At 40.5% G+C, this 15258-nt stretch overlaps 1 protein-coding gene across 1 annotated transcript; it reads right to left on the bottom strand.

The window, feature by feature from the left end:
• Positions 1-286: 286 nt before the first annotated feature.
• Positions 287-14364, bottom strand: LOC114436266 (galanin receptor type 1). The gene is made up of 8 exons (XM_028406452.1): positions 14244-14364; positions 12509-12648; positions 7133-7196; positions 6393-6518; positions 3196-3334; positions 2962-3126; positions 590-674; positions 287-496 (listed from the first exon to the last, which is right to left on the bottom strand). Exons 1-8 carry the CDS (start codon positions 14362-14364, stop codon positions 287-289), a joined length of 1050 nt encoding a protein of 349 aa, XP_028262253.1.
• Between the last annotated feature and the right edge of the window lie 894 nt (positions 14365-15258).

Raw genomic sequence — 15258 nt, forward strand, 5'->3', positions numbered from 1 at the left:
CCAAAATGTACAATTCAAGTTTTTTTGATGGGATAGCTTAACAAGGTTAACAGCAATAACACATTGATCAGTTCTGATAAAACTTTATTTGACACTTTACAGTAGATGGAGAATTCAAACACAGAAACAAAGACAAAAAATCAAAAATCAAACAAACAAACAAAATAGATAACTGTAATAACATTTAACAATGGTAAGTGTGACATTTAACAAAGAAACAAATGCATGATTTGATGATGATGATGATGGTGTGGTTAGAGTGTTAAATTTAAATACAGACACCACCTTACAGTTCATGTTTTCTGATAGCAGTGAGCACAAGCTCTGAGTCTGTTTTGCTTCTGGTCCACAGTAGGGCTAGTCCTGCCTCCCGGAAATTCTGATGGGTGCAGTAAATAAGAGGGTTCAAACTACAGTCCAGGTATGACATAACCGAGGATAGTGTCCTTAACCAGGCAGGTGCTGGTGACAAGTCCATCTTACCCAGCAGGATCAGCTTTATTGGTGAGGAAGAAACAGAACATAAGTGCAGCATATACCTCTTTAACCTTAGAAATGAGTTTAGTTACAATCACATATTTTTATGTACCTCAGACACAACAAAGGGAGTATAGCAGATCATGTAGAAGGCCACCAACAGAGGAGCTACCTCAGAGAGATCTGCTTCTTCATCACTGAGACAAAGTGGAAACAAATGGGAGGGAGACTGGTTTTCAGAGAATTTTTGTGTGCTTATTATAGCATAGTAATTGTTGGGGATTACATAACATTTTATCATTTGTATTGTTGTATTACGCATGAGTTGTAGTGAAGAGGGACATTTGAAGGAGGTTCAAGCAAGGAAAAAACTTTAGACACTGTATAGTAAATGAATTCTGCAGAGTATTAGGATTGAAAGAATATTAGTCGAGAAGAAGTTATAACCCTTCATGGACTGCCACCTTATCGTGGTGGAGGGGTTTGAGTGCCGAGGTGATCCCAGGAGCTATGTTGTCGGGGGCATTAAGCCAGCAGGGTCTCCCAAGACAAACAGGTCCTGGGTGATGGGTCAGACCAAGAGCGGTCCAAAAAACCCCTTATGAAGAAAAACCAACAAAGGACTGTGACGTCAAGAGTTTGGTTCACATTGCCAGCAGTAAGTCAGACCTTTTCCCGGTGCATGTTGGACTCTGGCAGTCAGACAGAATTTCAATGCGCAGCAAGGAGCCGGAGGGGGTCTGGTTTGGCAACCACAGGATCTCATCTCTGCTTTTTGCAGATAATTCCCTGTTGGCTTCATTGAACTGGGACCTCCAGTGTGCACTGGGACAGTTTGCAGTGTGAAGCGGCTAGGATGCGAATCAGCACCTCCAAGTCTGAGGCCATGGTCCTCGACCGGAAAAAGATGGCATGTCCTCTCTGGGTGGGAGGAGAACTCCTGCCCCAAGTGGAGCAGTTCTTGCATCTTGGGGTCTCATTCACGAGTGAGGGAAAAACGGAGCAGGAGATTGACGGGCGGAACAGTGCAGCTTCTGCAGTAATGCGGTCTCTGTAGCGGTCTGTCATGGTGAAGAAGGACCTGAGCCAAAAGGCAAAGCTTTTGATTTACCAGTCAATCTACGTTCTTACCCTCACCTATGGTCATGAGGTTTGGGTAGTGACCGAAAGAATGAGATCACGAATACAAGCGGCCAAAAGCTTTCTGAACTTTCTTTGAAGGATGGCTGGGCGCTCCCTTAGATATAGGGTGAGGAGCTCGGTCACTCGAGAGGAGCTCAGAGTAGAGCCGCTGCTCCTTCACATTGAGAGGAGTCAGCACAAACTCTACAGAAGAAGGTAATTAACACTTAATCCAGATTATGAATAAACTGGATTATTTACAGTATTAATTTTCAGGCTGATCATTATGGTCCCTGTGCCTGAGCCCTGTGAGGACAGAGGACATCCCAGCCAGCAGTCCAACACCTGAGAGCCTCCACTCCTTCCTCTATTCCTCCAGCACCTGACTTGGTAACAGAGGAAAGTTCTAAGTTATCCAGTTCTCACTGATGATCCTGCACTGTAGCCAAACATAATAATAACAATACTAGTCATCATATTTTGTGTTGTCAGTGGTGGAGGAAGCAGTGAAGTTTGGTAAGTGACAAGTACAATTACCCAGCAAAATATATACTCAAGTATAAGTAGAAGTGCCACATCAACAATCCTACTTAAGTCAAAGTCTTAAGTACTTACTTTTAATTCCGAAGAGTTTAAATCGAGGCAATGAAGACATTTCGCCACTCATAAATAAAAAATACATTACAGTACAGTAACAAAGTCCAAATACTTAGTTACTTTCCACCACCGTCTTGTTTGTCTTGACAAACGTGTCCGTATGTCTGTTCTTCTCCCGTTTCTGTTACCATTCATGAGTACGCCTTCTTCCAGCATCGCAGGGTTACGTCAAACGTGTGCATAACGTCCCTACGACGCAGAGAGATCACTTCTGATTGGCTCTCTGCCGCTGTTTTCTGATTCGTTCCTCCCTTCCACAAACAAAATTTCCTCTGATTGGATCTCGTCTCCATCAATAATTTCGTCTTGTTTTTATTCGTTGACAAACGTGTCAATACATTTTGTCCTCGTTTTTGGCATTGTGCATTAGTTTATATTTAGTTATCGTCTGATTTTTTGTCAGCAAAAAAGGTTGTTAACGAAAACTATGACGAAAATGATTCAGCAACAAAATTAACACTGCCTGTATCCAACTACAACAAAACAAACCTGTTTTTGGCAGCTGCAATTATCATTGAGCTGCAAAATTATGGCAATAAGTCCATGGTTCTTTTGAATGGAAGTTGGGTGCAATAAGGTAATATGAAAAATAAACTGCTAAACATACTTAAAGTAAAGTGTTTTTTTAATCTGGTTTAATGGTTGTTTGAAGTGTGAATTTACAGTATTTTTTGCAAAAATGCTAAAACCTCCATTGTCACTTACCTGTTGAAATTGGAGGAGCAGCTGGTAGCACTCAGTAAAGAGCTACCACAGATGACAAGCAAGGGCAGGAAAATGCAGATGGAAAACGCACAGAGAATATAAACCAACATATCTGAGTAGCTGCTCTCCCAGAAGACAGCACATAGCATCTCTGCTGGGTCATACCTGAAAATTAAAGAAAATATAATACTCAAAAGCAGGATGAACAGTGGTGCACTAATTTAAGCTACATACCTGATCCAGTTGTAGACAACAGGAATGCACCCGAACACTAGCCCTGTTACCCAAGAAGCCAAGCATGCTGTCACTATGACAACAAAAAGAGCATGTCCGGTGGATGCAACACCTATCAGCCGCTGCACACAGAGGATAGCTACATGTAGGAGAGAGAGAAAAAAAATCAAAATGACTGGATATAAGATTATGTTGTATAATAACAGTGAGGTTTGTGAGTTTAAAAGAAGTACCCAAATACAGACACACAAAAGTCCAACAAAAAGAGCTTTAAATAAGCCACCAAAAACCCAAAACAGAGTACAAATTAAAAGTCTTAAATGACTTAACTGAAACCAAAATGATGCATGAACACAAGAAATCCATAGAACAAACAGGCAAAGTGGGAAGACCACGAGGACATCACAGGGAATAAAACTAAAGGTAAAACAGACAGTAGCAATCACATACTGTGGAAGCTGCACTAATCCAATCTCCTGCTCTATTTTTTCCCTCACTCCTGAACAAGACCCCGAGATACACAATCTTCTCCACTTGGGGCAGGAGCTCTCCTCCCATCCAGATAGGACAAGCCATCTTTTTCTGGTCGAGAACCATGGCCTCAGATTTGGAGGTGCTGATTCTCATCCTAGCCGCTTTAGGTTAGAGGTGGGCAATCCGATACCAAGTAAATACAGTGCCAGTATCGCTGATACCGTTACCAATACCGATACTTTTACTTTGAAATTTCATGATCATAGAATAATTATTTTTTTGCCTTTAAGTAGTTGATCATGATTAGCAGAATAATAATAATACACAAGAAGTAAATCAAACAGCAAACAAAAGTGCAGAACTGTATACGTTTGAAATTATAACTTCACAATCATGTCAGAGATGCTCCTTGTGTGTATAAAAGTCTAAAACCTATCTGTATGTAGCCTTAATTTGAAGACTAAAGATCTTTCAACAGTTATCACCAAAGCATACTTATACTAACCATACTGAAATACACATCATCATATAAACTTAAATAATTATATTTATATAATAGAAAGACACCATTAATTCATGCTGCAGATTACTCAGTCTAAACTTTCACTTCTTTAAATCATCTACCTGGATATTCATGAGTGTTTTTGCAGTAAAGCTTGTTTGGGGATCTGCCTCTTCCTCCTCCCTCCGTTCACTCTGCAGCTCGAGGTCTTTGGGCTTTTCTGCTTTAAGTTTGTGTAAATTAGTTGAGTAGCCACCACATTGACGTCGCTTTCCTGCACACCTCACAAGTAGCAGTTTCTTCTTCTACGTCTGTCGCTGTGAAATAACTCCAAACAGTGCCCCTCTTCCTCACTGCCATCTCCAAGATGCTAGCTGCACTTTACAGCCAATAAGAAGCTCCGTCACTGTAAACAGTGTTGGTGGAGTACTGCTTCCCTTTCCTGAGGCGCCAAATGATTTTCTTCTATGACCTCTCCAAACTTCTCAGACTTTTTGCCTCTGCTACTGCTCTAGCTGCAGCATGCTTGGCCAGCCGATATCTATCAGCTGCTTCAGGAGTCCCACAAGCCAACCAGGCCCAGTAGGACTCCTTCCTCAGCTTGACGGCATCTCTGACCCCCCCCCCCCCCCCCCCCCCCCCCCCCCCAAAGTGATTTTTTAGGGCCCGAGCAGGAAACATGCAAGGAATTATTATGATTCTCCTATGTCTTTGATCACACTTTTGACCCTGTGAAAATTTTTATTTATCCTCTCTGCCTCATACTTTATCATGACATCAGCCTCTGTGCACCTTGTCATCACGTTCGGGTGTGGCCACGTGGCTTGGCAGGACCCCCTAGAATGAGGTCCCCATTAGACCTACAGACAGGAAAATTGGTACATATATGTATCACCTCTAGACAAAAAAGTCTCTTGAAGGTATCCTGTAAAACGCACAGGAAGTGCATTTTGGGCTGAAAATTGGTCTGGTTACTCTTAAGGCATTAGGAAGCAAAAGTTATCAAAAACACAGCACTTCGTCACATGGTCTGGCTGTGGTGCCACCACAAATTTGACAGAAAATGGATAAGATAAGATAATCCTTTATTAGTCCCCCGTAGGGGAAATTCAAAGGATGTATGTGAGGCAGGTCCTTCAGAGGCTCCTCGATAATAACTTATTTGTCATGACTGAAAAATGTGAATTTCACTTGTCAAGGCACGGAAGATTTGCATCGACCCTGAAAAATAATAAAGGTGGATCCAATATCCAATTGGCATCATGAACAGACTGAGCCTGACAGACTGTATGTTCCAACTCGCTCACAGGTTCTCATGTAAATTCATTTAGCTCATTTTGCCTGCCACCCAGGGATCAACCTCACCCTGACCTCCCTGAAATGACACTTCTGGTGTTCCTCCATTTAAAAATATACAAGGGAACTGTTTATCCCTAGCTGTCCACTTTGTTGCTCTGCTCAACAAGCTTCAAGGTTCCTTTTGCCCAAGTGACCAACCTACGTACTACCGATGTCTTCTGCCTCTATGGCATTCCACTGGACATTGTCTTCATCTCCCAGGTATGGAAAACGTTTTGTCAAGTCATGGGGGTCTCTGTCAGCCTCTCTTCTGGATTCCATCTGTAGACTAATAGAGAGGCAGAGCAGGCAAACCAGAACTCCAAGCTCTCTCTCTCTCTCTTCAAACATCTTCCTGTCACACTTCTTGGAGTGAGCACCTGCCGAACTCAAGCTTCGCTGCTGCTGTAGGCTTTGGAAGTCCAGCTGTGTAGCCCTCCTCCTGAACATTGGACCCTTTAATTGTAAAAATTGTAATCCCTTTGAAATAGCTCCCTGAGGAGCTGTCCGTATCCCCTCATATGTGTTTCCACTCAGTCAGTCAGTCAGTCAGTGTGTGTCCTCGGTGTGCCAGTCAGCCATCTTGAACCACAGGATGGTGAGGGATTAAAATTGTTGTGGTTACTTTTTGTTTGGACTAGTTTTGCATAATGAAACATCACTTTTTGCTCAACCTTTTCTCTGCTTTCTGTAATAAACTCTTGAACTTATTCCCCTTCGGGTCCCTCTTCTGGGTTAAAAAGGAAACTAGCAATTTAACAGTTGGTTGAACTAAAGAAAGACGTTAGCCCTGGAATAAATTTGTTAGGTTGTATGCAAGTCTCAATATAGGAACATCACAATGGAAGTGAAATTTAAACATGTGTAAAGAGGTGTGCAGTACCTATACTTCCGAGAGAGGAAGTGATGAAGGTAAACTTCAGCAGGCTAACAGCCTCACACCATGGTGACCTCTGTCCGCCTGTCAGAATGGCCAGCATGGAGCCAGCAGTGATGAGGAGAGAGCAGCCTTGACAACACAGTAGTTCATTGTCAGAAATTATGAATACTGGGTTGAATATGTTACAAATAATAGAATCAAACAAAATGACAATGTGGACTAACCAGAAACAAAACATATATTCCTCTTGTTACGTTTTTTTTAATTGACAGAAAACACAAAGCAGTAAGGAATAAGTACATGTATAAACACTCACAACCAGCTGTGATATAAGTAAAAATGTTGCTGACAACATGCCCAACAAAACTTATATACAGTGGGTATATGAATATAGTATCTGAATATTTAACAGTGATATCTGAATACTAGACCATGTGATATTTCAGTTTATCTTTTTAAATAAATCTGCAAAAATGTCAACAATTCTGTGTTTTTCTGTCAATATGGGGTGTTGTGTGTACATTAATGAGGGAAAAATGAACTCAAATGATTTTAGCAAATGGCTGCAATATGACAAAGAGTGACAAATTAAAAGAGGTGCGTATACTTTCCGTACCCACTGTAAATCTACTGGTGGTGGTACCAGCTACTAAATTTCTAGTTTGGTGACATCCCTAAGATACAGATACTCCAAGGTTCTATATCATATATTACACTGGTGTTGGTGTTTGTGTAAGTTGTACCTAAATCTGACAAGGTGAGACTTATGAAGGGAGACCAGTAACGACAGGAGAACTGACCCCTGCACTGAAATGAAAGACACAAGCATGAAAAAAATAAGTACATCCAACTGTAAGTTATCGGCATTGGATTACATTTCATCTTATGTATTTCTAGCCAGTGAAAAGAATTGATCATGTTATTTCCAAGAGTTTAAATCGAGGCAACTGGACTCAAGGATTGTTTTTTGAAGACGTTTCACCACTCCCCCAAGTGGCTTCTTCAGTTCTGCTACTTTTCTGGTAGGGAATCTGGGTTTTATGTGTTCAGGACCTCTGTGAGTGGATCTTGCAGGAGCTCACTGTCCTCCCTGTCTAGGATTTGGACACCATGGTCTCTTATGATGCAACTTCACTTTTCACATGCATCCCCACTACAAATGCAATTGAACTGGTGAAAGAACAGCTGGCCTGGGACAACACACTTGCAGACAGAACCCTCTTAACACCAGACCACATATGTGATCTACTGGACATCTGCCTAAACACCACATATTTCAAATACAATGAAAAATTCTACAGACGAAAACCTGGCTGTGCCATGGGGTCACCTGTATCCCCAATTGTGGCCAACCTTTACATGGAAGTGGTGGAGGCTAGAGCTCCTTCCCAGGAACAGCTCCATCCCACTGGTTCAGATATGTGGATGACACATGGGTGAAGATCCGAATTAGTGAAGTGGAGCACTTCACCAAACACATAAATGCAGTGGACAAAAAACATCCAGTTCACTTGGGAGGATGTCAGAGAAAACTGTCTGGCATTTATTGACTGCCTTGTTCACACTGAAGCAGACAGGGGCCTAAGCATTGAGGTCTACAGGAAACCAACCCACACAGACAATATCTACTTTTTGACTCACACCACCCACTGGAGCATAAGCTGGGGGTCATCAGGACCCTACAACACCAGGCACAAACAATACCCATGAAGACAGAAGGTAGAACTAAGGAGCAAAAACAAGTAAACACAGCACTCAGAACTTGTGGCTACCCAAATTGGGCCCTGGTGAAAGCTGGCAAAAGGAAAGAACAGCAGACAGCCCAACCAGAACAGGACCAGTCACACCGGAAAAACCTTGACATCCCATATATATCAGGAGTTTCTGAGAAACCCAGGAGCATTTTCAATGCACATCAGATCCCAGTACACTTTAAACCCAGTTCTACACTGAGACAAAAACTGGTCCACCCCAAGGACAAAACTCCCAGGGACAGGCAGAGCAATGCAATCTATGCAGTTCAGTGCAGTGAGGAATGCTCTGATCTCTATATTGGTGAAACCAAACAACCACTACACAGAAGGATGGCACAGCGCACCTCCTTAAGACAAGACTCAGCAGTTCACCTCCACCTCAAAGACAGTGTTCATTTCTTTGAGGATAATAATGTCCAAATCCTAGACAGGGAGGACAGATGGTATGAAAGAGGAGTCAAAGAAGCCATCTATGTGAAATTGGAAAAACCCTCTCTTAACAGAGGGGGAGGGCTGAGGCATCAGCTCTCACCTGTTTACAACTCTGTCCTTTCATCCCTACCTAGCAGACTTCACTCCCACTCAAACTCTAATTATGGGCCGTCAACTAGTCAACTAGTCAACTAGTGAGGCAACAGGTCTCACCTGTTCACAACCCTGTCCCTTCATCCTACAGTTTCTGGTCGTTAACTGGCCATTAACCTACGATCTCAGTCATGTGAGCTCCTGCAAGATCCACCCACAGAGGTCCTGAACACATAAAACTAAAATTCCCTACCAGAAAAGTAGCTGAACTGAAGAAGCCACTTGGGGGAGTGGCGAAACCTCTTCAAAAAAGAGTTGCCTCGATTTAAACTCTTGGAAATGACTATGACCTGGATGAATGAGAGCATCCACAGATATATTGATCATGTTTTATGTGAAACAAATAGACATTTGTAAAATCAACCTGCCAACATTGAAAATATCTTTTCCTTGTCTGTATGATAGGACAAGCAAATATATATTTTTTTCCCAAACTTTTTCATATTAGCCGTTTCAGCATTCATTACTCCAATATGATCTGTCCAGTTTCTTTGACGAAGAATTAAGGATACAATCTAAACAAATTGAATTCAACACGGCCCCAGGCCTAATAAATTGATGTCACTCTATGAAAAGTAAACTGTCTAACCAACAGTTACTTCAATGAATTCCTTATCAAAGGAAGGGAATATGTTGGCATGTCCTTTTGGCTTTGGGTCTCCTATGAGAACTACGTTGACAAAATGTGTGAAATGCTTTCCTGTTACATCCTGTCTTATTTTGAAATTTCGCTTCCCCAGTGCATCTGTGTGTGTTTTACTTACTTCCTCTTGTGTTTCCCACCTATTTAATTACATACCATGCCTTAAGTGTTCTTATCTATGTCTTATTTTCCCTTATATAAGTGCTGTGCCCTTTGTTTGTTGGTACTGCATTTCAGTTTTCTTCACTCTAGTTTGTTTCGGTTTGGATTTATTTCTCTTTTGTTGGTACTTTGTTATCAGCCATGGTTTTGCTTTTTGCCTTTCAGATTCTTGTCCTTTGAGGATTCCTTGGCTTCATTTAAGAAGGCTCGCTTTTGTTTGACATTTCTGGTTTTTGTGAGTCTGCCTTTGGGTCCTATTGAACTTCACATAACAGCAAATACCTGCCCAAAATGAATGAATGTGATGTTACAGAAAAACAAAAACACGTCTGCACGTCTTACATGTCATGTTACATTGCTGTTCTAGTGCATGTGTTGCACTCAGTTTTTGCTGCAGCACATGAGATGACTGAGTGTATCAGCAAGTCTAGTGTATGCTGGAGTGTATCCACTTAGACCTCGTTCAGACTGGGGAATGTTAAACCAGCTAGAATGGGATTGAATCCGGATTGCTTTTAAGCCAGATAAGACCTATTTTAATATCTGGCTATTGCACACACGCATCAGCACTCAACCCACTCAATCCACCTTTTTTAATCCAAGTCTTTGCTGTCAAAGAATTGGATTTGACTGTTAGGTGTTGCATTGTAAAATTCAGACCCCGTTTAGACTGGGATGAGACAGAGTGCACACATGCATCGTGCAGTTTCTTTCATTTTGTTCTTTTGAATTTCTCAGTGTACATTCATACTTGTACATTCTTGTATATCATGCTCCTTACTATTGTTGGATGTAACTCTGTAAAGATTTATACAGTAGTAAATATGTCCTTCTTTATATACACCTCAGGGACATGTTTGATTTTTGATTCTTGGTTGGATCCGCATGTCTGTAACAAAAAAGAATTTCCCTTCGGGGATAAATAAAGGAATTGTCATTCTAATTCTGATTCTCAGAGGTGTCAAGTAACAGGGGTGTAAAGTGATGAGGGACAGCATTCAGGGACTGTCAGTGCTCAACACTTTCCATACTTCATGTTCACTGACGTAATGTTCACTCCCTGGACAGTAAGCTGGATTTACCTGAGGCTACAGTCCTGTGCGCAGCACCCGTGACACCGGACAAACTCATGTTCAACAGCCTACATGGAATGACATTCCCAACACTTATATGAACATGGAAAAGTAGCCTATGCATTTGGAGTCCTGTCGATCTTTGGATCCTCATAGCCTACTTGTGCGAGTTGGTTTTTTCCATCATGAACGACATTAAAAGTAAACATCGCTTGAGCCTCACAGATGAGAGCCTTTGTGAAAATCAAAGTGACGTCTTACAGCCTTGAAATGGATATGATATGCTGTGCAGTGAAGTTCCAGAGCAGAACTCACATTAACGAGGTGAAAGAAATAATTAAACAAGCTGTTATTCTGAAAATACATATTTTTATATCGGACCCTGAACTAACGTGTTTCATATTCAGGTTGACTACTGTAGCCTACAGAATGGAGGAAAATAATGACGGTACACTGAAATCAAAATAACATATAAACTGGCATTTTTTGTTCAGATAAATATTATCTATATCTATCTATATTAGGCCTATATATAGATTAATATTACCTTCAATTTAGTGGTCAAATAGGTGTAGATTAGTAGTTAGGGGTTTGTGGCTCCGAGTGTGCTTTATTCAGTGGGAAACCGGCCCAAATGGCTCTTTTAATGCTAAAGGTTGCCAACCCCTGAAGGGTCTGTGTCTGTGTCTGATAGAATAGCAACACTCTATTGGTAAATGTTGAAAACCGGGATCCAAAACATCTGTGGCAAGTCCAAGCCATTACTGACTTACTTACTCCCACCAACAGGTCTGTGACAATGATGTTTTTGTCTCTGACTAGCAGAATGATTTCTATGCATGATTTAAGGCCCCAAATACCGTAACTCACCTGCCCAGAAAGCCACACCACAACCAGAGTAATACACTCTCTCTGTAACTGACTATGGAACATAGACAACTGCTGCAGATGTTCACAGAAACCCAGCTGGATTCCACCAGGACCAGTTGTATAGCAATGTGAGTAACACTTTTAAAGTATAGGCTTGGCCTCAAGTGATCATATCTCATTCATGCTCTACCCCGATATATCCCAATTATTAAGACTGCTCTGCCCACGGTGAAGAAAGAACATGGCCCAACAATGCTATCCCTGAGCTACAGGAGTGCTTCATGTCTACAGACTGCAAAGGGATTGTGAAATATACGATCCATCTACTCTAAGTCACTCTTAGTTAATGACTTAATCATAGATCATCACGCTGATATATTTTGTCTCACTGAGACTAGAATAGAATAGAATAGAATAGAATAGAATAGAATAGAATAGCTTTTTAAAAATGTCGCTATTGCAGCAGCAAAATACAGGCACTCAAGCATACTAAAAATATCCCTCTAATGGTAAAATGAAACCGTATAAACATTATTTACAGCATAATAAAAAATAAACATAGGTGCAGAAGCAAAAGTGTTGAATTTGTAATGCAGGAATAAATATAAGTCTAAACAAGATTGTGCAATTTGGTATAAAGATATAAGTAAACAACAGTGAGCAATTTGAAAGTTAAAACCTATACCTTGTGCAAAATCTGTCCATCACAGCAGTATGTCTGTGTTATCACTCTTCATGTTCTCTTTAATGGTGTAACCATGCCTTTTGACAATATCCAGCTCTTTTGTAAGAATTCAGTTCACATTCACACATTCACCCAGTTCAGACAGCCAATGATCAGGGGTAATTGTGCCAGGTTATAAACAATATTTTGAAAATTCTAAAGACTCTAAAGTTATTGTATGAATTGTCATTTTCATTGTAAATCTACACATTTTTTTCAAAATTTAATATGTTTAATGTATTACATTGAAAAACTGACACATAAAACACATAAATAACAGTTAACACCAATATAAACAGGAACCATACCATGACTTTGACTAGTAGAACAAGACCGTTCCCCACAATTCCCATGACCATCTCCAATCCCAATACAGCAACAAGGAGCCATTTCTCCACCTCTGCCCACTGATGCTCAACGAACATTGTGCCATTAAACCAGTCAGCCACTGGCAGAAAAAAATTAAAAAGAATCAGAGCAGATAAATGGAACTGGGTAAATGAAAAAAAATTATAGGTGACAAAGAAAATAAATGAATGCAAAAATTAATGAATGCATTAAGGTTGTCAAAATATGTAAATACTTTGATACACTAAGTGTGTGCAGATCAAGAGAAAGCAAATATTACAAAATTGAATAGAGAAAGAGCTGAACTTACTTTTATGGTAAACCCTCTGTCCACAGCCACAAAGGTTACTAGGCGAACAGCAGCAGAGTGCAGATGAACGTGTCATCAAAACCATTTCCAATTAAAAATCACATGCTTAGTTTAACTTATCTAAAATGAGATCAGCTGAGCTTGGAGTTCATTCTAGATGAGTCATCAAGAATAGCTCTAATGCTTCATGTGTGCAATTCTGTTTCTACTACTGTAGAAAACACTGTATATATATATGTATATATATCTATAAACACTGTAATCCACAGGCCGGGAAACACAAAGGACGTCAGGGAGGTGGATAAACAAAACAGACTGACAGAGGGAAACACAGGACTTAAATACAAGAATCACAATCAGAAATACTTTATTGATCCCAGGGGGAAATTGCTTGCATTCCAGGTGCTCCATGTATACTCAAAAAACAGGTTAGAAATATAAAATAAGGTAAAATAGTAAGAGTAGAATAAAAATAAAACCTAATAAATTAATAATAATAATTAATAAATTCTAAACATTAAAAAAACATTCAAGTTAAATCCAGGCAAGTGAAAACTGATAGTCACATATAATACAACTAATACTGTGTGAAGTAAAATCCTGTCTACAATAAATCCAATATGGATATAATTAACAAGACAGTGTTATAGATCAGATTGTCTGGTCTCAGAGGAAGGAGTTGTACAGTGTGATGGCCACAGGAAGGAAAGACCTCCTGTGGCGCTCAGTGGTGCATTTAGTCTGTCTAGCACTGAAAGTACTCCTGCACTTCAGCAGCACATGGTGGAGAGGATGGAAGCTGTTCTCCAGGATCCCCTGCAGCTTAGACAGCATCCTTCTGTCTGACACTGCTGTCAGGGAATCCAGCTCCACCCCCACCACATCACTGGATCTTCTGATCAGTTTATTGAGTCTGTTTGTGTCCGCTGCTTTCAGTCTGCTGCCCCATCACACAACAGCAAACAAAATGGCACTGGCAACCACAGACTCATAAAAAAATCCTCAGCATAGTCCGACAGATGTTAAAGGACCGGAGCCTCCTCAGAAAATAGAGGCTCTGGCCCTTCTTGTAGAGGGCTTCAGTGTTTTTAGTCCTGTCAAGTTTATTGTCCAAACTACTCTCAGGTATTTGTATTCCTCCACAATGTCCACACTCTGCCCACCGATGGAAACTGGAGCCACGTGTGTCTTGGTCCTCCTCAGGTCCACAACCAGCTCCCTTGTCTTTGCCACATTGAGCAGCAGATGTATAAAGCACGGTAGACTGAGGTAGACGTTTCCGTGTCTCTACCTGCACCTTTTATGCTGTTCCCAGGTGAACCTGCTATTGCTTTCTCTACATGGTTGAAGATGTTTGAGAACTACATGCTAGTTATTGATGCTACGGGAGATAGGTGGACGGATGCTAGAAAATGCGCTGTTCTTCTCCATGCCATTGACCTTGCCCCAGCATACCACCAAATGCTGCTCCACCTGGATAGCCCACAACGACCTTTTCCGTTTCATTTGGCCTTGCTTCAGCTCCATCAGCATTCCAAAAGATGATGTCAACCATACTGTCTGGCCTCCCAGGAATTCAAGCCTAGCTGGATGATATCATATGTTATGGTATACTACCAGCAGGATCATGATCATACATACACACATACAAGTAGTACCTTGTATTATTGTCAACATTGCATGGAATCAATACAATCTTTTTGTCCATTAATATTGAACTGAAGAATGTTCTTTCATTAATTACATAAAGGTATGGCTGCATTTCAAAATAAAAAAAGAACAGGGCATATGTATGTTACTTCTATTATACTTTTTCACTATAATATGCTATATTTATTTTTGTGTATATTCAGTGTAATGGTGGATACTACTCCACAGCTCTAATACTGTCACATGTTTTTTTTCTTTAATTTACTAAACTTGAAAAATACCTTGCTACATTTCCACTGCTGCAAATAACATAACTTATGCCAGCTAAAATTTTCAAATGTAATATCTATTCTGTATGCTAATAATCTGTAATCCTCCGTTCTCTTACCTTATCCTCCTCTATCCAATGATGGTTATTGATCCCTGTTCTAAATTCAATAAAACAATATATGTGAGGTTGCGGAATTTCTTTTTAAAAAGCTAGTTTTTAAGAAGCTAGTATGCCGATGGGACACTTGGGGGTTCCAAAATAAATAAAAATAAAAAATCTCACTCCAAACACACTTGAAGATATAAGAGCCCCACCATAGGACTACTTAATAATTTTCCAAACACATTATTTATCTATTTATCAACGCTGCCAAAATGCCGTACTGGACTGTTCTGGTCCACTTTATCCCTGATGTATTGCTGTCTTTATTATAATTATTATTATAAAATGTGTACATCCTAATTCCGAATTACCAAGTA

Source organism: Parambassis ranga, chromosome 1, assembly GCF_900634625.1.
Source record: "Parambassis ranga chromosome 1, fParRan2.1, whole genome shotgun sequence".
Lineage (NCBI taxonomy): Eukaryota > Metazoa > Chordata > Actinopteri > Ambassidae > Parambassis > Parambassis ranga.

What these genes read in the sequence shown, in the direction of transcription:
- LOC114436266 (XM_028406452.1), bottom strand. Translation starts at nt 14,364, where the DNA reads ATGAAACGGAAAAGGTCGTTGTGGGCTATCCAGGTGGAGCAGCATTTG. An exon ending in CATCCGTCCACCTATCTCCC is followed by an intron (nt 12,649 to 14,243) that starts GTAGCATCAATA and finishes TTTTTCTGCCAG; the next exon opens with TGGCTGACTGGTTTAATGGC. An exon ending in CTCCCTTTGTTGTGTCTGAG is followed by an intron (nt 497 to 589) that starts GTACATAAAAAT and finishes TCACCAATAAAG; the next exon opens with CTGATCCTGCTGGGTAAGAT.